A 24,750-nucleotide genomic window follows, 5' to 3' on the forward strand; every position below is an offset into this window, starting at 1 on the left:
GACAATAGAAATCTGCACTGATTTTGAGTGTAGACGATTGCACTAATTTGGAGAGTAGAAGACTGCAGTGATTGTGAGAGTAGATGACTGCGCTGATTTTGGAGAGTAGAAACTGCGCTGATTTTGGAGAGTAGAAGACTGCACTGATTTGTGGGTTCAGTAGACTACACTGATACATTATGGCATGTAACTGCTCTGAGTTGGGGTCAGGAGATTGTATTTATTGCTGGGGGCACAGACTAACTTCTTGAGATAATTGAGTGGCACTAATTCTTAGAGGCATGCGTCTGCATTGATTTATGGAGGTATGAGGCATCACAGATTCTTGGGGGAATAATATAGCATGGATTATTTGGGACATAGAGTGGCATTGATTCTAGGGCATTGATTTTTTGAGGAATTGGGCTCCAGGTGGTTTTTTGGAGTGAAAGTGAGTGCACCATTTCACAGCTGGCACATATGTAGGGGATATAGCGTAACTGAACCATAAATGAGGGGGTTTCGTCAGCGCCATTAGGGAGTAGGTTCTGCATAGGGCTTTGCAGATGCAATTATTAAATCAAGAGACTCATCGAGACTTTTATATTATATATATTATATTTAGGATAGTCCTAAAAACCTGTCGGTGCCTCTTCTGCCTCCATCATTTCGATGCGTTCAATGCAAGAGCACCTTGACCAGCGTAATCCATAGCTATGTGGAGCGCACACGGCGTGGAGCTTGTGAAGGTGACTGCACTCGGATTATGAAATGATCAAGCAGCTATTCATAATTGAGGGAAAACAATGAAGAGAAATGAAATGCACGGCATTAAACAATGAGGAGTCAGGCCGTACATATGAAGTAGGGTTTATTCTGTATCAGCGCTGCCGGAGATGACAGCTTTGTAATGCCTACTTTGAAGAATGCTGCTTTTTGGCAACAGAATGTAGATCCCTCGGCCCAGCAAAGCTGCGCACACTTGCAGAGAGCATCTCAATGTCACCGGATGCATGATACCTTCCAATAAGCCATAAATGGCTGCAGTGAAGCACAACCACATAGTGATGCCGCAAATCTTAATTTGCATTTATAGCTTTATATTACTTAAAAGTCCATTGTTAAAATTCTAGAAATCTTGAGAAATTCTCCTATTGGTTACACACCAAATTCAATACAATGTTGCAACATCAACAACAGGCTGCACTTCACAATGCAACCACCGGGTGTCCCCATATAGATACATATAGCAGAAACACTTCCTGACAGAGTATCAAAAACTCATGATTTTTCTTTTTGGGGGTCATTTTGCATCACTTATCTCGGGATATGTTGACCCAAGAGGAAACATAAGGGATAGAGTAGACCTTTACATGTATTAAAGTCTGAACTATTTACTTAAGAGGACACTTTAGGGACTTATTGTCGTTGATTAATTTTTTTTCCTAAATAAAGGAGCGCTGCTTTTGTGGACATTTATTATTTATTCTATATTTTTTATTTTAGATACTTTGGTATTATAATATAAAAATGTGCTGCAAAATCGTGACGATCATTTGCTTTTTAGTTAATAAATAAATAAATAAATAAAATGTAAAGTGATCGTCTTCTGTTTAATGGAAGGAATGCACCAATCATCTCCTGATTGTGTCGAGACTTATCTGGGTGTATTGCAGGAATGTCTTTATTTCCAGGTTATTATAAAATAAAGCGGTGTGCAACATGTAGAACTGAGGATATCGCGCTAAATCAAATTCAGAAATGAGAGAGTTAACAGCGATCTGTGATCATTTGACGCGACGCATATAGATGTACATGGAAACATTAATTCCAGCCATGGCAAGACATAATGTAGTATCTGCACAGCGGGGGACATTACATGACCTTTATACATGAGCATGTGACGCATTGTCATAGGCGCATAGTAATGGGCCAAGCAGAGGGGGGAGAGGAGTTTTATGGAAATGCAACCTTTCCACCTCTTATAAGGATAATATGTGTTTTAATTCCCACAGGCATAGTAATACAGCTAAAAAAAAACAAACAAATGTGATTTTATGATATTCTGTCGGGAGATGTTTATGCTCCTTGTGTCTCTATGTTGCCACCTGGTGGTTGTGATGGGGATTGCAGCCTGCCAAGGATTTCATTTACATGTCACAATAATGTTTTGAATTTGTATTGTATATTTTTATACAAAGTGGATATTACAGTCCTCAACCTTAGTCCTTAAAGGGGTTGTCGACTACTAGGACATTTTCCTCTGTAGAGTTTACCCTCTTTAGCATCAAAAGGCGTCATTTGGTCAATATAGAGTATCAGTCAGATACTGCACCCTTGGAACAGTGTTTGCCTGCATGTATAGGGTAATATATGTTAGGACTTTTTTTGCATCAATTTTGCTGCAATTTAGCTCACACTCCAGGTTAATCCCCTTTTCAGTAAGCTACATCCATCCCTTTAAGTCACTCCCTTTTTCTTTATAAGCCCCAGAGAATATCTTGACTAGAGATGAGTGGAACTGTGTAAGTTCGGGTTATGGTTTGGGTGGGCAGTCACTTGACTGCAAAGATAGAGTTTTCATACTTCTGGTCACATTCCGACTAGACGTGTCAATACACTTGCATTGAAGGAGGCCATGCACGTCTAGTTGGCATGTGACTGCATCCATGCAAATTGCATTCTTTCGGTCACGAAATGGCTGCTCCCGCCGTCAATCGCACGCTGTGAGAACTTACAAGTCTGCAGTCACATAGAGTGACCCCAGACATGTACCTCAAGCCTGGACAACGCCTTTTAAAGGGATATACATATCTTCATAGAAGGATGTTATCGGATACAAATTGTAAAAACGAAACATTTCGCAATCTATTGCTTATTAAGAATTTTCAGCTTTTCCTAACACTTTTGTTTACAACATGTTGCCTCGGAGACCGACCACCGCTGCTAGACAACAGAACATGCACGGAACATACAAGCTCTTTGGTTTTAAGCTTGGAACTGGAACGTGCTATTCCCGTGCTTGCAAGTTAGACAGCAGCGGTGGTCGGTCTCCTTAGCAGCGAGACGGGAATAAAAGAACAAAATACATTAATATCTCAAAAACGGCTGCAAATTTTAATAAGCAATAAATTGCAAAAGTGCCTGTTATTAAGAGCTCTATCTGACAATATCCATCTAAGAAGATGGGAATAAATAACCTTTTAATTAACCCTATAATGCAATGACTTTGTGACCTGCTGCTGTCATTAAGGTAAGCTGAAGGCGGTCATACGTGTAGAATATTTAAGGGGCTGTTTGCAACTTACAGTTTTGCATTTCGGCTTATTTCTGTACTGGCCGGAGCTGAGTATATCGGTTTGAGTTCGCATTATCCCGGACATCATCGGTATACGATATCATCATATTTTACTTGGCCTCCTCTGTACGGCAGCTCTGTATATCGAGCTCCCCTGGCAGCCGCCGCATCGAGGGCAGATCATCCCCTAATCAGAGCTATTAGCCTTTGCAAAGGGGTAATTCCGCCAAGCTGCTGATAGATAATAAGGGAGCTAGATCTCACGTTTAATAGCTCTGATAAGCAGCTGAAATCGAGCTCGGTATAATTCAGCTATTCAGATACCAGAGAAATCCCATCAGCTGGAGAGAATATTCCGAGCGGCTGAGACAGAGCGAGCTTTACTAACGGCAATTGGTCATACTGGCAGCCAGATCTCTATTACTCCGATAATTAGCGGCTCAGAGGCCTGTCTACAAGACGCACAACGGCCGCACGTAATGTGCCATACTCCTTGTAACCACTCCCTGGGGCATTACCAGAAAAGCCCAGGACCCAGCACAGACATTGCAATTCAGTTCCCATGGCAGCCTAGGCAGTAGACAGAGTACTGGGATATGGTATTAAAGGGTAGAGAAAGAAGTATATTACAGTCCAGAGAACAACTCAGCATTGATAGACCTCCAACCTGCATAGGTAGACCTCCAACCTGCATAGGTAGACCTCCATCCGGCATAGGTAGACCTCCATCCTGCATAGGTAGACCTCCATCCGGCATTGGTGGCCCTCCATCCGGCATTGGTGGCCCTCCATCCTGTATAGGTAGACCTCTATCCTGCATAGGTAGACCTCCATCCGGCATAGGTAGACCTCCATCCTGCATAGGTAGTCCTCCATCCGTCATTGGTAGCCCTCCATCCTGCATAGGTAGACCTCCATCCAGCATTGGTGGCCCTCCATCCTGTATAGGTAGACCTCCATCCTGCATAGGTAGTCCTCCATCCGGCATAGGTAGACCTCCATCCTGCATAGGTAGTCCTCCATCTGGCATTGGTAGCCCTCCATCCTGCATAGGTAGACCTCCATCCTGCATAGGTAGACTTCCATCCTGCATAGGTAGACCTCCATCCGGCATTGGTAGCCCTCCATCCTGTATAGGTAGACCTCCATCCTGCATAGGTAGTCCTCCATCCGGCATAGGTAGATCTCCATCCTGCATAGGTAGACCTCCATCCGGCATTGGTAGCCCTCCATCCTGTATAGGTAGACCTCTATCCTGCATAGGTAGACCTCCATCCGGCATAGGGAGACATTCATCCTGCATAGGTAGACCTCCTTCCAACATTGGTAGACCTCCATCCTGCATAGGTAGACCTCCATCCTGTATAGTAAGACCTCCAACCTGCATAGGTAGACCTCATCCGGCATTGGTAGCCCTCCATCCTGTATAGGTAGACCTCTATCCTGCATAGGTAGACCTCCTTCCTGCATAGGTAGACCTCCTTCCAACATTGGTAGACCTCCATCCAGCATAGGTAGACCTCCATTCTGTATAGTAAGACCTCCAAAATGCATAGGTAGACCTCCATCCGGCATTGGTAGACCTCCATCCGGCATTGGTAGACCTCCATCCTGTATAGTATGACCTCCATCCGGCATAGGTAGACCTCCATCCGGCATTGGTAGCCCTCCATCCTGTATAGGTAGACCTCTATCCTGCATAGGTAGACCTCCTTCCAATATTGGTAGACCTCCATCCTGCATAGGTAGACCTCCATTCTGTATAGTAAGACCTCCAAAATGCATAGGTAGACCTCCATCCGGCATTGGTAGACCTCCATCCGGCATTGGTAGACCTCCATCCTGTATAGTATGACCTCCATCCGGCATTGGTAGACCTCCATCTGGCATTGGTAGACCTCTATCCTGCATAGCAAGACCTCCATCCTGTATAGGTAGACCTCCATTCTGCATAGGGAGACCTTCATCCTGCATAGGTAGACCTCCATCCTGCATAGTAAGACCTCCATCCGGCATAGGGAGACCTTCATCCTGCATAGGTAAACCTCTATCCTGCATAGTAAGACCTCCATCCGGCATAGGGAGACCTTCATCCTGCATAGGTAGACCTCCTTCCAACATTGGTAGACCTCCATCCTGCATAGGTATATCTCCATCCGGCATAGGTAGAGCTCCATAATGCATAGTAAGACCTCCATCAAACATTAGTAGACTTCCATTCTGCATAGTTAGACCTCCAACCGGCATAGGTTGACCTCCATCCTGCATGGGTAAACAGACATCTGGCATAGGTAGACCTCTGTCCAGCATAGGTGGACATCCAACCTGCATAGGTAGACCTACACCGGGCATAGGTAGACCTCCACCCTGCATAGGTAGAACTCCATCTGGAATAAGTAGACCTCCTTCTGGAATAGGGAGACCTCCTCAAATATCCACTTTCACACTGTGGTCAACAGTAACATCAGCATCTCAGAGTTAGATGACCAAGTTCGGGTTTTAGAGTAGATTGAATGCTGTAAAATGCTGCTGCCACCCACAAGTAATAACAATCTCACCATGACGTACAATACTATTACATGAATTTGAAAACACAAAAGCGCACAGAGAGGTAAAAAAGTATTCTGTTGTAGGGTTGAGCGAAACGGGTCGGCCATTTTCAGAAGTCGCCGACTTTTAGCAAAGTCGGGTTTCATGAAACCCGACCCGACCCCTGAGTGGGGTCGGCCATGAGGTCGGTGATCTTCTGAATCTGGTATCGGAATTCCGATACCAAGTTCCGATATGTTTGCAATATCGGAAATCGGTATCGGAATCCATATTTAAGTGTAAAATAAAGAATTAAAATAAAAAATATTGCTATACTCACCCTCTGACGCGCCCTGGTACTAACCGGCAGCCTTCCTTCCTTAGAATCAGCGCGTGAAGGACCTTAGATGACGTCGCGGCTTGTGATTGGTCGCGCGACCGCTCACGCGACCAATCACAAGCCGCGACGTCACCGAAGGTCCTTCAAGCGCTGATTCTTAGGAAGGAAGGCTGCTGGAAAGAAGCAGGGCGCGTCCGAGGGTGAGTATATACCTAATAGGAATATTATATTATTATACCTAACTAGATGGCAGCCCGATTCTAAAGAATCGGGAGTCTAGAATCCATATATACTTTATTTATTCAAATGTAAGAATAATACAATTAATAAATAATAGTAAGAAAGAACAAAAATAATAGGCAGTATATGGAGAAAACACCAAACAAAAGTTCAAAATTGGTGTGAAAATGTCACTGAACCACTTCACAACTAAATATATATAGTTTTGGTAAATGGTAATATCATTTTTTTGACGAAATTCGGCAGGAGCTTGAAGAGCAACGTCACTGGGCCCGCCTCCACGCAGTAGAAACTTGCTGTGAGGTAAAAATTCAAAAATCACACCAAAATGGCGGGCGGAGTGTGTCACAGTACGGCACGTTTCTGATTGGTCGCTCGCAGCAGGCGGCAACCAATCAGACACTGGACACTGTTGACGTCACTTATCTCCGGACATTAGCTCCGGACATTAGCTCCGGACATTAGCTCCGGAAGTTGGCACAAATTGCAGGAAGTAGTATTCTAGGCAATTATATATTAGATAGGAATATACTCACCCTCGGACGCGCCCTGCTTCTTTCCGGCAGCCTTCCTTCCTAAGAATCAGCGCTTCAAGGACCTTCGGTGACGTCGTGGCTTGTGATTGGTCGCGTCAGCGGTCACATGGGCGGTCGCGCGACCAATCACAAGCCGCGACGTCATCTAAGGTCCTTCACGCGCTGATTCTAAGGAAGGAAGGCTGCCGGTTAGTACCAGGGCGCGTCAGAGGGTAAGTATAGCAATATTTTTTGTTTTAATTCTTTATTTTACACTTAAATATGGATCCCAGGGCCTGAAGGAGAGTTTCCTTTCCTTCAGACCCTGGGAACCATAGTATCCCATTGCACTGCATTGGGTTTCGTGTTTCGGCTGCCCCCGACTTTTCTATATGATCGGCCGATTTCACTCGACCCGACTTTTGAGAAAGTCGGGTTTCGTGAAACCCGACCCGATCCTATAAAAGTAAAAGTCGCTCAACCCTACTCTGTTGTAAAAAAGTCACAATAAATAAGCAAGTGCTAGTCAAAAAATGAAAAAATACAAAAATACAGGGTATTTAGTTAATGCGTTTTTTTGCAAAAAAAAGTATGTTAAGCTGCTCCACCAATCGCCAAGGTATACCCATAATAGAGCAGTCCAGTCTAATGTATATAATCCCTCTCTGATGTATTTAAAAACCTGATCATCTGTATAGTACCTGTATGAACAGGGCTCAGAGGGAAAATATCCACGTTGAACATGCGAGATGGAACAGCTACAATGCAAATGACCCACAGAGGAGTGGTGAACTCCCCAGTCTTGTAGAAACAAGAGAACAATTATAGAACCAAAAACACATGGGCCACCTGTATAGCGAACAAGTCTGTAGGAACCTGTTCACACCACCAAAGTTCTTTGGTGGTGTGAACAGGTTCCTACAGACTTGTTCGCTATGCAGGTGGCCCATGTGTTTTTGGTATTACATGAATTTGCAGGAAAGTGTTAAAAATATGTTAAAAAAAAACCAACAAACAAATATAAAAAGGTGAATAACTGTGAACATACAGGAGTAGAAGCCAACAAACAAAAATAATGGCATAATGCACAACTTAAAGTGAGTAACAATAACTTATTTGTGTGGTGTGCTGGCAATTATGAGGCTGCTATATCTGAATTTTATGTTACGTTATTGTCCTCTGTTATACTTCAGAGCTGCATTCAAAATTCTGCTGGTGCAGTCACTGTGTACATACATGACATTACTGATCCTGAGTTACCTCCTGTATTATACCCCAGAGCTGCACTCACTATTCTGCTGGTGCAGTCACTGTGTACATAGATTACATTACTGATCTTGAGTTACATCCTGTATTATACCCCAGAGCTGCACTCACTATTCTGCTGGTGCAGTCACTGTGTACATACATTACATTACTGATCCCGAGTTACATCCTGTATTATAACCCAGAGCTGCACTCACTTTTCTGCTGGTGCAGTCACTGTGTACATACATTACATTACTGATCCTGAGTTACATCCTGCATTATACTCCAGAGCTGCACTCACTATTCTGTTGGTGCAGTCACTGTGTACATACATTACATTACTGATCCTGAGTTACATCTTTTATTATACTCCGGAGCTGCACTCACTATTCTGCTGGAGCAGTCGCTGTGTACATACATTACATTACTGATCCTGAGTTACCTCCTGTATTATACTCCAGAGCTGCACTCACTATTCTGCTTTGATTGTAGCTCTAACATAAGATAAAAGATGTAACCTAGGATGAATATAGGACATGTAATATAATGTATGTAGACAGAATTATAAACCTCCTCTGTAGTTGTGTGACCAAATATCAGGATCTGATTCTTTGGGACTTTGCAGTTATTCTATACTATTACAACAAGAACACGTAGTGCAGTGGCTGATAGAAATCAATCACATTACTTTGTTTTAAAATGGCTTAAAAAAAATCCTCCTCCGCCACCGTCCCCTCCGTATAAAGCCTCCTCCCCTTCTATAGGTATCTTTTCTAAGAGCAGCCTCCAGTTAAACTCGACTAATTGTTTTCCTTGACGTGAAGTGATTGCCTGTGTAATAGCGTAAACCACATTTTGTTTATGTAGCGAAATGACCTTGAAATAAAGCGAAGAAATTGAAGTTAAGCAGCATGTATAACACTGACAGGTTGTCTCGGCTGGTGGAGGCTCTCACAGACCATTGCAGATGGGTAACATGCCTTCACGTGTTTTTTTTTTTACTTTTCACATTGAGAAAAATACAAATGTGACTGCTCTTTTTCCTCATCTGTTGTGCCGTATTGTATTCTGCCAATAAAATAAATAGAATCCATCCCTTTAAATACATCAATGAATGCGCAGACATCTCATTGGGTAAAATGTGTGCAAAATGGAACTTTAACACCCCTGCTTAAAAGTAAAGTTCCTCTTGGGAGGGAACTCCTTAAAAAGTCTTGGTCAACCCAATAGCAAAGAGGATGTTACCCACCTTGACCATGCTTCTTTTCTCCATGGATCTCATGTAAGCCCTACACTATAACGTGTACACATTTGATACAAGACCACCATGTAACAATGTTGGGACACCAAAACGTGAAATTACTTGGGACCTGTGCTATACCCCACCCCCCCTCCCCCGCTCATTATTATTTTCCGTTTTTTGGTCTTGTACACTAGCTTTAACATAATTCTTATTTGTCCAGGAGTTATTTGTAAGCACAGAGAGAATTGGAGTGGGACATAGGAAGGTTCCCCCAATTGTAGGTAGTCTTTAGGGTTTTTGAGGCCAGTGTTGGGTCTTTAATGCTTCATTTAGCAATTGTATCAACTAACCATAGGATAAACGGTAACTTGCTAATTGCTGTGAGTCCAAACAATGAGGCCAAGAATAGAATTCTGGAACCACCAAGACCAGAGCGTTGTAGACCCATCTTGAATGAAGCGATCTCAGCTCCGTTCATTGTCTATAAGACTGCTGGAAAAAGCAAAGCATTGTATTCCACCTTTTTTTAGCAGAAGATGCCATTCCTCCAAAAGGCATGTAGTGGACACAAATAGAATGTGTAAGAAGGTGTTCTGGTCAGAAGAGAAGCAATCCTGAAGAAGCAATCAGTGAAACGCGCGTCGAGGCAGAGGGACGCCGAGGAATACCACACAGCACACCCTAGGTAAATTGCTACCATATTTACTAATTGGAGCTATATTCACATGTCTACAATACTACTATAGGTGTTTGTTACATGTAATTATTTTTATCTGCTGACATTTAGTGCAACTTTTCCTAGCTTAGGGTATTAGCAATCTTGATGGGCAGCATAGTCTCATGTCTCTCACCATGAGACACACTCTGTAGTCTCCACATGTGATATATTGTCATTTCCTAATATAGGTATATAATAAGTGCAAGAGTAATACGGTGGTTTTTCCTATGGTCTTTGTGTCCCTCTTTTTGGATCTAGCACCTTTTCTGCTATTGTATGTTATTTTAATTTTTCGTTAATAATAAAAAACCTTTTATATTGAAAGCACCATTTGTTTTGGAATTTGCCCAAAAAAATGAGATATATTTATCTATATAGTGGTCTTTGGTCTCCTGTTAAAGGGACATATTTATTCAAGGGCATTTTTTGTGACTTACAGAAGAGACCAAAGTAAAACTTTTTGGATTAAATGCAAACCGATATGAATCATGGAAAACAAACACTGCACATCACCCTGAAAACACCATCCCCACCATCACGTATGGTGGAGGCATCATCATGCTGTGGGGATATATTTCTTCAGCAGGGGCAGGGAAACTGGTCAGAGTTGATGGGAAGATGGATAGAGCTAAATACAGAGCAATCTCATTGAGCGAGAGCGAGTGTGCAAAGAAGAAGGGGTAAAAATGTCACCTCTAGATGGGTAAAGCTGGTAAGGAGCGACCCCAAAAGACTTGCAGCAAGTAATTGCAGTAAAAGGTGGTCCTATAAAATATTGAGTCAGGGGGCTGAATACAAATGCATGTCACAATTTTCACATTTAGATTTTTAAAATATTTACACAGCAATGTATTATTTCATTTTCATTTCTTAAATTCTTGCTACTTTGTGTTCACCTCACATGAAATCCAAAACAAATACATTTAAGTTTACGGTTATAATGTGAAAAAATGTGGAAAAGTTCACGGGGTGTGAATACTGTATCCTCAAGCTTTCATATTCGGCAAACAGTAGAGATCCTTGGTAATGAAGAAACAAAAGATTACAGTGAGGTCAAAAATACTCTGTTGTAAAAAAAAAAATCACAGTAATAAGCAAGTGCTAGTCAAAAGATGGAAAAAACAGGGTATTTAGTTGACACTATTTTTGCAAAAAAAGTATACTAAGCTGCTCCACCAATCGTCAAGGTATACCCATATAGAGCAGTCCTAACTAATGTATATAATCCCTATCTAATGTATTTAAAACCCTGATCATCTGTATAGTACCTGTATAAGCAGGGTTCAGAGAGGGAATATCCATGTGGACAGGCTGGATGGAACAGCTTTGATGCAAAAAAAAGTATCAACCAAATACCCTGTTTTTTCCATCTTTTGACTAGCATTTGCCTATTACTGTTATTTTTTTTTTTACAACAGAGTATTTTTGACCTCACTGTGCTCTTTTGTGTCTTCAAGTTTCTTGGTGGTGTGAACAAGTTTCTACAGACTTGTTCATTGTGCAGTATTCTAGTAGTTATATTCTTGTACATAGGGGGCAGTGTTATAGTAGTTATATTCTTGTATATAGGAGCAGTATTATAGTAGTTATATTCTTGTACATAGGAGCAGTATTATAGTAGTTATATTCTTGTACATAGGGGCAGTATTATTGTAGTTATATTCTTGTACATAGGAGCAGTATTATAGTAGTTATATTCTTGTACATAGGGGCAGTATTATTGTAGTTATATTCTTGTACATAGGAGCAGTATTATAGTAGTTATATTCTTGTACATAGGGGCAGTATTATTGTAGTTATATTCTTGTACATAGGAGCAGTATTATAGTAGTTATATTCTTGTACATAGGGGCAGTATTATAGTAGTTATATTCTTGTACATAGGGGCAGTATTATAGTAGTTATATTCTTGTACATAGGAGCAGTATTATAGTAGTTATATTCTTGTACATAGGGGCAGTATTATTGTAGTTATATTCTTGTACATAGGGGCAGTATTATTGTAGTTATATTCTTGTACATAGGAGCAGTATTATAGTAGTTATATTCTTGTACATAGGGGCAGTATTATAGTAGTTATATTCTTGTACATAGGGGGCAGAATTATAGTAGTTATATTCTTGTACATAGGGGCAGTATTATAGTAGTTATATTCTTGTACATGGGGCAGTATTATAGTAGTTATATTCTTGTACATAGGAGCAGTATTATAGTAGATATATTCCTGTACGTAGGGGCAGTATTATAGTAGTTATATTCTTGTACATAGGAGCAGTATTATAGTAGTTATATTCTTGTACATAGGAGCAGTATTATAGTAGATATATTCCTGTACGTAGGGGGCAGTATTATAGTAGTTATATTCTTGTACATACGAGCAGTATTATAGTAGTTCTATTCTTGTACATACGAGCAGTATTATAGTAGTTATATTCTTGTACATAGGAGCAGTATTATAGTAGTTATATTCTTGTACATAGGGGCAGTATTATAGTAGTTATATTCTTGTACATAGGGGGCAGAATTATAGTAGTTATATTCTTGTACATAGGGGCAGTATTATAGTAGTTATATTCTTGTACATGGGGCAGTATTATAGTAGTTATATTCTTGTACATAGGAGCAGTATTATAGTAGATATATTCCTGTACGTAGGGGCAGTATTATAGTAGTTATATTCTTGTACATAGGAGCAGTATTATAGTAGTTATATTCTTGTACATAGGAGCAGTATTATAGTAGATATATTCCTGTACGTAGGGGGCAGTATTATAGTAGTTATATTCTTGTACATACGAGCAGTATTATAGTAGTTCTATTCTTGTACATACGAGCAGTATTATAGTAGTTATATTCTTGTACATAGGAGCAGTATTATAGTAGTTATATTCTTGTACATAGGGGCAGTATTATAGTAGTTATATTCTTGTACATAGGGGCAGTATTATAGTAGTTATATTCTTGTACATAGGAGCAGTATTATAGTAGTTATATTCTTGTACATAGGGGCAGTATTATTGTAGTTATATTCTTGTACATAGGAGCAGTATTATAGTAGTTATATTCTTGTACATAGGGGCAGTATTATAGTAGTTATATTCTTGTACATAGGGGCAGTATTATAGTAGTTATATTCTTGTACATAGGAGCAGTATTATAGTAGTTATATTCTTGTACATAGGGGCAGTATTATTGTAGTTATATTCTTGTACATAGGGGCAGTATTATTGTAGTTATATTCTTGTACATAGGAGCAGTATTATAGTAGTTATATTCTTGTACATAGGGGCAGTATTATAGTAGTTATATTCTTGTACATAGGGGGCAGAATTATAGTAGTTATATTCTTGTACATAGGGGCAGTATTATAGTAGTTATATTCTTGTACATGGGGCAGTATTATAGTAGTTATATTCTTGTACATAGGAGCAGTATTATAGTAGATATATTCCTGTACGTAGGGGCAGTATTATAGTAGTTATATTCTTGTACATAGGAGCAGTATTATAGTAGTTATATTCTTGTACATAGGAGCAGTATTATAGTAGATATATTCCTGTACGTAGGGGGCAGTATTATAGTAGTTATATTCTTGTACATACGAGCAGTATTATAGTAGTTCTATTCTTGTACATACGAGCAGTATTATAGTATTTGTATTGTTGTACATAGGGAGCAGTATTATAGTAGTTATATTCTTGTGCATAGGAGCAGTATTATAGTAGTTATATTCTTGTACATAGGGGCAGTATTATAGTAGTTATATTCTTGTACATACGGAGCAGTATTATAGTAGTTATATTCTTGTACATACGGAGCAGTATTATAGTAGTTATATTCTTGTACATAGGAGCAGTATTATAGTAGTTATATTCTTGTACATAGGGGCAGTATTATAGTAGTTATATTCTTGTACATAGGGGCAGTATTATAGTAGTTATATTCTTGTACATAGGAGCAGTATTATAGTAGTTATATTCTTGTACATAGGGGCAGTATTATTGTAGTTATATTCTTGTACATAGGAGCAGTATTATAGTAGTTATATTCTTGTACATAGGGGCAGTATTATAGTAGTTATATTCTTGTACATAGGGGGCAGAATTATAGTAGTTATATTCTTGTACATAGGGGCAGTATTATTGTAGTTATATTCTTGTACATAGGAGCAGTATTATAGTAGTTATATTCTTGTACATAGGAGCAGTATTATAGTAGTTATATTCTTGTACATAGGAGCAGTATTATAGTAGTTATATTCTTGTACATAGGAGCAGTATTATAGTAGTTATATTCTTGTACATAGGGGCAGTATTATAGTAGTTATATTCTTGTACATAGGAGCAGTATTATAGCAGTTATATTCTTGTACATAGGGAGCAGTATTATAGTAGTTATATTCTTGTACATAGGAGCAGTATTATAGCAGTTATATTCTTGTACATAGGGAGCAGTAATATAGTAGTTATATTCTTGTACATAGGGGCAGTATTATAGTAGATATATTCTTGTACATAGGAGCAGTATTATAGTAGTTATATTCTTGTACATAGGAGCATTATTATAGTAGTTATATTCTTGTACATAGGGGCAGTATTATAGTAGTTATATTCTTGTACATAGGGGGCAGAATTATAGTAGTTATATTCTTGTACATAGGGGCAGTATTATAGTAGTTATATTCTTGTACATGGGGCAGTATTATAGTAGTTATATTCTTGTACATAGGAGCAGTATTATAGTAGTTATATTCTTGTACATAGGGGCAGTATTATTGTAGTTATATTCTTGTACATAGGAGCAGTATTATAGTAGTTATATTCCTGTACATAGGGGCAGTATTATTGTAGTTATATTCTTGTACATAGGAGCAGTATTATAGTAGTTATATTCTTGTACATAGGAGCAGTATTATAGTAGTTATATTCTTGTACATAGGAGCAGTATTATAGTAGTTATATTCTTGTACATAGGGGCAGTATTATAGCAGTTATATTCTTGTACATAGGAGCAGTATTATAGCAGTTATATTCTTGTACATAGGGAGCAGTATTATAGTAGTTATATTCTTGTACATAGGAGCAGTATTATAGCAGTTATATTCTTGTACATAGGGAGCAGTAATATAGTAGTTATATTCTTGTACATAGGGGCAGTATTATAGTAGATATATTCTTGTACATAGGGGCAGTTTTATAGTAGTTATATTCTTGTACATAGGGACAGTATTATATTAGTTATATTCTTGTACATAGGAGCAGTATTATAGTAGATATATTCTTGTACATAGGGGAAGTATTATAGTAGTTATATTCTTGTACATAGGGGCAGTATTATAGTAGTTATATTCTTGTACATAGGAGCAGTATTATAGTAGCTATATTCTTGTACATAGGGGCAGTATTATAGTAGTTATATTCTTGTACATAGGGGCAGTATTATAGTAGTTATATTCTTGTACATAGGGGCAGTATTATATTAGTTATATACTTGTACATAGGAGCAGTGTTATAGTAGTTATATGCTTGTAAATAGGAGCAGCATTATAGTAGTTATATTCTTGTACATAGGGGAAGTATTATAGTAGTTATATTCTTGTACATAGGGGGCAGTATTATAGTAGTTATATTCTTGTACATAGGAGCAGTATTATAGTTCTTATATTCTTATACATAGGAGCAGTATTATAGTAGTTATATTCTTGTACATAGGGGCAGTATTATAGTAGATATATTCATGTACATAGGGGCAGTATTATAGTAGTTACATTCTTGTACATAGGAGCAGTATTATAGTAGTTATATTCTTGTACATAGGGGCAGTGTTATAGTAGTTATGTTCTTGTACATAGGGGCAGTATTATAGTAGTTATATTCTTGTACATAGGGGCAGTATTATAGTAGTTATAGTCTTGTACATAGGAGCAGTATTATAGTAGTTATATTCTTGTACATAGGGGGCAGGATTATAGTAGTTATATTCTTGTGCATAGGGGCAGTATTATAGTAGTTATATTCTTGTACATAGGAGCAGTATTATAGTAGTTATATTCTTGTACATAGGGGCAGTATTATTGTAGTTATATTCTTGTACATATGAGCAGTATTATAATAGTTATAGTCTTGTACATAGGGGGCAGTATTATAGTAGTTATACTCTTGTACATAGGAGCAGTATTATAGTAGTTATGTTCTTGTATATAGGAGCAGTATTATAACAGTTATAGTCTTGTACATAGGGGGCAGTATTATAGTAGTTATATTCTTGTACATAGGAGCAGTATTATAGTAGTTTTATTCTTGTACATAGGAGCAGTATTATAGTAGTTATAGTCTTGCACATAGGGGGCAGTATTATAGTAGTTATATTCTTGTATATAGGAGCAGTATTATAGCAGTTATATTCTTGTATATAGGAGCAGTATTATAGTAGTGATATTCTTGTACATAGGGGCAGTATTATAGTAGTTATATTCTTGTACATAGGAGCAGTATTATTGTAGTTATATTCTTGTACATAGGAGCAGTATTATAGTAGTTATATTCTTGTACATAGGAGCAGTATTATAGTAGTTATATTCTTGTACATAGGAGCAGTATTATAGTAGATATAATCCTGTACGTAGGGGGCAGTATTATAGTAGTTATATTCTTGTACATACGAGCAGTATTATAGTAGTTATATTCTTGTACATATGGGGCAGTATTATAGTAGTTATATTCTTGTACATAGGAGCAGTATTATAGTAGATATATTTCTGTACGTAGGGGGCAATTTTTATTATAAAAACCAAACATAAATACAATTATAATAAAAACAAAAATCACCCAGAATTACAAGAATTACAAAACACAATTCACTTTGGTCATATATACACAAGTACTACATAATCAGATCATATTGATACATAAATTAAAGTGTCCACACCTGGAGGTAGAAGAAAATTAAACTAAACAAAACATACAAACAAAAACAAAAAAAAACAAAAAAAAGTCATATCATATTTTCTAACTGAATTTAACATTCCTCCATAGCTTAATATTTCTCGTACTCCTTCCAACTTCTAGCGATTTTATCCACCGGAGTTCTGACATTACCTGACCAGCCGCAGCGGTGTGATCGAACAGCTCATTGTGCAGTGACACCCGGGTTCTCATGTGCCAATGATAGTATTTAATGACGCTTATTATAATGTACATCGTCTTTCTGTCGATGTTACTAACAGTGGAGGGGACACCATAGATTATGTCAGAATACTTTAGAGTCCGCAGTCTGGGGATTCTTAGATTATCAGACACTTCCTCCCAGATCTTCCTCCCTCCCCAGCAATCACATATAAAGTGCTCCATAGTCTCCTCCTGCTGACAACCAAGGGGACAATTCCGATCGGCGACACTCAAGTGTTTCAGGTTCCCCCTGACAAAGAGCCGACTATGCAGTGAAAGCCAAGTGACATCAAACAGTTTAGGAGGAAGTCTTTTCCCGTTTAGGAACCTAAGGCTTTCCTGCAGGGTGGTGGTGACACAAACTCTCAGGGCCAGTGGAGAGTAGAAGAAAGTCCTACATACATGAGCATACATGTCTCTTCTCGTACTGCTCTCAATGTAAGACTTCTCTAGTCCCCACCTCCTAACACACTTCAGACCGTAGTCCAGATACTGGGGGAGGTGGTCACCTGTCCATCTCCTCCTCTTGAGACTGCCGCCTCGCACCCAAGATTCTGCAAAAGGCAATATCCAGTACCTGATACTATTTACCCACAGGGAGCTACTGTTTGAGTCCATGTTCCCAAAATTTACCTTTAGAAACAAGGAGTCAAAGAAAACCCTTGGATTCAACATATCCAGCCCACCCTCTCTCCGCCGTAGGTACGTTATTCCCCTCTTTATTAGATTCAACCTATTCCCCCACAAGAGCTGGAAGAACAGGCTGAAGAGCCTCGCTGAGAAAGATTCTGGCAAAGGGAAAATGACAGAGACATACAAGAAAACAGGGACCAGATAAGTCTTCAACATTGCGACCCTTTCTCTGTAGGTCAGCCTCCAGTTCTTCCATCGCTGAACCTTTGCATTTCCGGTTTCCAATTTCTCCTCCCAATTTAGCGTGGCATTATCATCCCTTCCAAATTTAACCCCTAGGATCTTAATATGGGTGGAGGCTTTGGCAAACTGCCGCAGATCATAGCTGGGATCAGTATCTAATGTCCACAGAGCTTGACTCTTCTCAAGGTTGACCAGAGACCCGGAGGCCTCTGAGTAACTTCTGATAGACGAAGATAACATCTGCACCTCTCGAGGATTAGAGATCACCAACGTCACATCATCCGCATAGGCAACAACATTCAGAGGCTGGCAATGGGGGACCGGCACCCCCTGAAAATCACACTCCTGCAGTGACCTCAGAAACGGGTCTAGGGCAAAAACATACAGGAGCGGACTCAGTGGGCAACCCTGTCTCACCCCTGCCCCAACTCCAAAACTGTCACCCTGCCAACCATTAATCAGAGGAAAGCTCACTGCCTCTCTGTACAATGTCTTCAGCCAATCCACAAATTGTCCCGGAATACCGTACTTTGACAAAGTGGCCCACAGATAGTCATGATCAACCCTGTCAAAGGCTTTAGCCTGGTCCAGACTAACAATATATTTCCCACACCGCAGAGCATTACATCTCTCAAACATCTCCCGTATCGAGATGACTGCTCCAGAGATGTTCCGCCCTTTTACTGTGCCAAACTGAGAGCCTGCCAACAGTGCTGGGGACAAACAGACTAATCTAGAAAACAGGATCTTTGCTAGAATCTTCCTGTCCACATTCAAGAGGGCAATCGGCCTCCAGTTCTTGATGTCGCTTGGCTCTTTACCTTTAGACAGCAGAATCAACGAAGACACTCTCATGGATGGAGGCATCAGGTGATTTTCTAGACAACTTTTATACACATCCACGAGGATTGGAGCCAGGAGGTCTCTGAATTTCCTATAAAATTCTGCTGTTATGCCATCTGGACCTGGTGCCTTCTTCAGATGTAATTTATCAATAGCCTCCTTAACTTCCTCCACCGATAACTCTGCTGTCAAAGGAGAAAAGTCCAGATCATTAGTATCAGGCGCAGGAGTTGCCTCCAAGAATTGAGCCATCTTATCTTTATCCAAAACTTTCCTCTGAAACAAGTCAGCATAGTAAGATCTCACCACCTCCAGGATACCCTCCCGTGAATCCTGCAATACACCCTGGAAGTCAGTGAGACCCGTGACCATCTTTTTTACTACCCTCTCCCTGCAATTCTCAAAGGGATCAGGGGCCCCTAAAGACCCATAATCCCGTTCAAGAACCAGGGAGGTATACCTACTATACTGATACTGTCTTATCTCAGATTTCAGTCGGTCGATCTTCACTTTGTCATCCCCGCCCGCCGAATATAGTGACTCCAATTCTTTACGCAGCTTTAGGTACTGGCTGTACTTATTCCTCCCTTTATTAACTGACAGTCTCTTTAAGAGGGATCTGATATCCTCCTTGACGTCCTCCCACCAGTCGGTCATGTTATCATAGAAGTCAACCCTATCTAGATGAAGCTGGATAAGGGAGTAGACACGACTCTGAACATAAGCATCATCCAGGAGACTGGAATTGAGCTTCCACAACCCTCTACCGATGTCGGGACGGTTAGAGGTCCCCAGACAGAAGCACAAGGCGAGATGATCAGAGTAAGGGACGACCTTCTCACTCAGGGTGTCAACAGCCTCAGTAGGACTCACAAAAGCAAAATCTATCCTACTGCTCCTGTTGGAACATGTATATGTGAATTTTGGCTGTCGACCTCCCTGTGCGAAAATGTCAGTCAGTCCAGACTGAATTATAATGTTATGTAGGACCTTACCGTCCCTGGTCACTGTCCTGCCCGAGGAACTGTCACCTGATGTCAGTATGGCATTAAAGTCCCCTGCCATCACCACCGGAAGAGAAGTGAAGAGGTAAGGCTTAACGTTATTAAACAGCTGGATCCTGTCAGTCACTGTCTGTGGCCCATAGATGTTAATAAGCCGGAGTCGCCTCCCATGAATAGTGACTTCCAGGACCAAACATCTTCCCATGACCACCTCCGTCATCCTATGCACAGTCACATCATTGGTGTTAAACAGGACAGCGACTCCGGCGTAAGGCTCCACAGCCAGTGACCAGAAAGAAGGACCGCACCGCCATTCCCTCTCAGCCTCTCTCATAAGCCCCTGAGATGTCAGTCGTGTCTCCTGCAGGAAAATGACATCAGTGTCCAGATGTGTGAGATGTTCATACACCACATGTCTCGTCCTCCTTGCCTTAATACTGTTAACATTACTTGAGGTTAGTGTTAATGAGAACCCCGCCATCACAACACAATAGAGAAGGAGCACAGTAACTGCCATCATCATGAGTCAGGGATGTTCTGTCCACCACCGGTGTCCATGTCAGACTCTACCCGAGGGTCTACAGATAAGGGCTTCCGCTTTGACGGAGGGTGGTCCTCTATGTCCCTGTCACACTCTGCATCAACTTTCCTCAACTCTGTCTCATAATCGTCATCATTAGACTCAGATAAAACCCCATACTTGTTGGACACAACCATCACTCCTGCAGAATTCTGAACCTTCTTAGTAGCACTCTGACGGGCGTCATATTCTGCCTCAGGTTTACGGGAGGACGTGCTCTTTTTCTTCCTTTTATTATGATTAACACTCCAGTCATCAGATTCAGACAGTGATGCTGAAGGGGGGGCTACCTGAGGCTGCTGGACCTCCATGTTCCCCTCTGCACCCTCTATACCCTGCTTCTCTGGTGTTACATGAATGGACTCCTGGTGGGCATCTGGGCTGGTCACCATCTCTCCTGAAATTAAATCCTCTCCCTCATGCGCCCCTGCCACCACATCCTCATCCTCCTGAGCCTCTGCCCCTGCCAGTACAGCCTCATCAGGGAAGACTCTGCAGTTATTATGCCAGGCGTCTGGACAGTCCCTGTGAGGGTGGCCCATCTTACCGCAGAGGTTGCACCTAACATCCCGGCAATCCACAGCGACATGGCCGATATCCCCGCACAGGCTGCACTTCACCACAGTACAGGTGTTGGCCAGATGACCTTTCCCACCACATTTGAAGCATTTCCTGGGCTGCCCGGGGTAATAACATCTTCCCTTCTCCCTCCCAATGAAGAAGGAGTTGGGTAAATGGCCAGTAATATTATTAAATTGCCGCAGTTTAACCACAGCTTTCCACCCCATTGTCCAGATACCATCCTCATCTCTGACCTTGGAGAGTCCAGAGGCGAGGTCACAGTGTCTCCGGAGCCAAACCTCGATGTCCTGTGGGGGAACGGCCTCATTCCAGAAGGTGATGTTTACTGTGACAGTGTCCGGCCTGGAGATAGGAACCAATATAAACTTATTCCAGCCTTCAGCGTCTCTGAACCTGGGGTAATTGGACCAGAACCTGTCCAGGTCACACTGCAGCTTGAAGCTGACCTCATAGCCCTGTCTGTCCAGAAAATTGGACACCGCCAGTATCTCGTTTGCCACAAACCCCATCTGGCCGCATAGCAGCTCTCTCACCACATACCTGCGCTGTGGCAGATCCTCCTTGGCACCTATGTACTTAAACCGCACCACATTAATGCGCTTAAATGTCTGGCCGGTATACCTGGCGCTGGAAGTGAAGGATGGGGCGCCGCGGCTCCAGGCATTCCTGGGGGGCACCTGCCGGGCCACACTGGGCCGACTGACAGGGAGAGGGTCTGCAGCAGGGGGGGCTGCCACACCTTGTGGACTAGATGGTAAGGGGGGATAGTCACACATATCATGCATATTATTATTAGCAGCATCATTATCAGACAGTGCCACGTCCATGACAGAATGTGAAACCTCCCCAACCCCCGACCCCATGGGCACAACATCACCAGCCCCAGTCTGTGCCTCAGCCTCAGCCTCGGCCTCATCAGCACAGTCTCACATATAATGTCCTGCTCCTGCATGGGGCATTCTGGGACCTGTGGTGCCTCTGCTGGAGTCTGAAGTGTATGATCTTGTTCACACTCAGCTGCCTCAGCAGCACAAACAGTCTCACAAATACAGTCCGGCTCCTGCGTGGGGCATTCTGGGACCTGTGGTGCCTCTGTTGGAGTCTGAAGTGCAAGCTCCTGTTCACACTCAGCTGCTTGCTGCTGCAGTTTTTTTCCCTCCTGGAAGCAGAAGCGGGCAGCCTGTAACACTGGCCGTGTCCGCTGCTGGGGGGTCCCGGTCTCTACAGCACAGTCCTGCTTATAGGAGGCGAACCGCTCCCGGTTCCTGTAGGTCTCCGCCAGGGGCCCCATGCCCTCCAGCACAGACTCAATGTCCTGCACCACACTTGCCAGCTGCACCCCCAGTGTGTTCAGCCTCAGGTCATACACATCATTACTGGCAGGATTAGTGGTCTTTAGACTATAGATAAAGTCGACTTCCATTTGCAGCGCTTTTTTTTGCTGCTGTAACTCACCCAGTTTTCTGACAAGTCCTGGTATCTCGTCCGCTAGCTGCAGCTCGGCTGCACGCGCCGGCTGCACAGGTTTTGCCTTCACCACGGGTGCAGGGGCTTTGAATACAGACTTGTGCGGTTCCACCACAGATGGCTTTGTGGCTCCTCGGCTGGATGCCGGCTCCGCAGCAGGTTTATCGCTGCCACCTGACTGTGACCGGGTGCGTCCTGACAGCGCCACACTGCCATGTTGCTGCAAGTTCTCCTGGATGGTCTGTCTTTCCAAAGACGTCCGTCTCTGCCTGGATGCAGGAGAGGTGATTGGTACAGCTGAGACTGATCTCACCTGAGCCTCAGGCAGGGGCTGCTGACTGACCGGGGAGTTACAGGACTTCATACTGTGCTGTGGAACATCACTCACCAACACTTTACCTTCTGGCTTCTTTGCTGGACTTGGAGTAGATTTTCCTCCCAAAACTTTACTCGCAAGTTTTTCTTCCTTCACAGAAACTGCTGCAGCTTTGGCCGCTGCATTCACCGGTCTCACAGAGGCTTTGGGATTAATATTCCCATTCAGAGAGGTCTGGGAGCCTTGTCCCAGTGTAGGCCGAGAAGCCTGGGCCTTGCCTGGGGAGCTTCCCCGCCCAGGGTGGCCCCTCCCTGGGCTTGCTCCAGACATCAGGAGAACTACAGACACACAACCTCACAGCTAGGAGGCAGTATTATAGTAGTTATATTCTTGTACATAGTAGCAGTATTATAGTAGTTATATTCTTGTATATAGGGGCAGTATTATAGTAGTTATATTCTTGTACATAGGAGCAGTATTATAGTAGTTATATTCTTGTATATAGGGGCAGTATTATAGTAGTTATATTCTTGTACATAGGAGCAGTATTATAGTAGATATATTCCTGTACGTAGGGGGCAGTATTATAGTAGTTATATTCTTGTACATAGGAGCAGTATTATAGTAGCTATATTCTTGTACATAGGAGCAGTATTATAGTAGTTATATTCTTGTACATAGGAGCAGTATTATAGTAGTTATATTCTTGTACATAGGAGCAGTATTATAGTAGATATATTCCTGTACGTAGGGGGCAGTATTATAGTAGATATATTCTTGTACATACGGAGCAGTATTATAGTAGTTATATTCTTGTACATAGGAGCAGTATTATAGTAGTTATATTCTTGTACATACGAGCAGTATTATAGTAGTTATATTCTTGTACATAGGAGCAGTATTATAGTAGATATATTCCTGTACGTAGGGGGCAGTATTATAGTAGATATATTCTTGTACATACGGAGCAGTATTATAGTAGTTATATTCTTGTACATAGGAGCAGTATTATAGTATTTGTATTGTTGTACATAGGGAGCAGTATTATAGTAGTTATATTCTTGTGCATAGGAGCAGTATTATAGTAGTTATATTCTTGTACATAGGGGCAGTATTATAGTAGTTATATTCTTGTACATAGGGGCAGGATTATAGTAGTTATATTCTTGTGCATAGGGGCAGTATTATAGTAGTTATATTCTTGTACATAGGAGCAGTATTATAGTAGTTATATTCTTGTACATAGGGGCAGTATTATTGTAGTTATATTCTTGTACATAGGAGCAGTATTATAGTAGTTATATTCTTGTACATAGGGGCAGTATTATAGTAGTTATATTCTTGTACATAGGGGGCAGAATTATAGTAGTTATATTCTTGTACATAGGGGCAGTATTATAGTAGTTATATTCTTGTACATGGGGCAGTATTATAGTAGTTATATTCTTGTACATAGGAGCAGTATTATAGTAGTTATATTCTTGTACATAGGGGCAGTATTATTGTAGTTATATTCTTGTACATAGGAGCAGTATTATAGTAGTTATATTCCTGTACATAGGGGCAGTATTATTGTAGTTATATTCTTGTACATAGGAGCAGTATTAAAGCAGTTATATTCTTGTACATAGGGAGCAGTATTATAGTAGTTATATTCTTGTACATAGGAGCAGTATTATAGCAGTTATATTCTTGTACATAGGGAGCAGTAATATAGTAGTTATATTCTTGTACATAGGGGCAGTATTATAGTAGATATATTCTTGTACATAGGGGCAGTATTATAGTAGTTATATTCTTGTACAT

The 24,750-nt window shown here is 41.1% G+C and overlaps 2 protein-coding genes across 6 annotated transcripts in view; both read right to left on the reverse strand.

Annotated features, from left to right (window-relative positions):
- LRRC4C (leucine rich repeat containing 4C) overlaps positions 1-24,750 on the reverse strand; it is a 988,240-nt gene that overhangs the window by 804,173 nt on the left and 159,317 nt on the right. The gene's annotated exons all lie outside the window — the stretch shown is intronic.
- LOC138648584 (collagen alpha-5(IV) chain-like) lies at positions 3,831-5,650 on the reverse strand. The gene is made up of 2 exons (XM_069738374.1): positions 4,652-5,650; positions 3,831-4,532 (listed from the first exon to the last, which is right to left on the reverse strand). Exons 1-2 carry the CDS (start codon positions 5,648-5,650, stop codon positions 3,831-3,833), a joined length of 1,701 nt encoding a protein of 566 aa, XP_069594475.1.

Source organism: Ranitomeya imitator, chromosome 9 (assembly GCF_032444005.1).
Source record: "Ranitomeya imitator isolate aRanImi1 chromosome 9, aRanImi1.pri, whole genome shotgun sequence".
In the NCBI taxonomy this organism is placed as follows: Eukaryota; Metazoa; Chordata; class Amphibia; order Anura; family Dendrobatidae; genus Ranitomeya; species Ranitomeya imitator.

Coding starts and splice junctions, on each gene's coding strand:
- LOC138648584 (XM_069738374.1), bottom strand. CDS start 5,650: ATGCAGGGTGGAGGTCTACCTATGCCCGGTGTAGGTCTACCTATGCAG. Junction 4,533..4,651: donor TCTACCTATGCAGGTTGGAG/GTCTTACTATAC, acceptor CTACCTATGCAG/GATAGAGGTCTACCTATACA.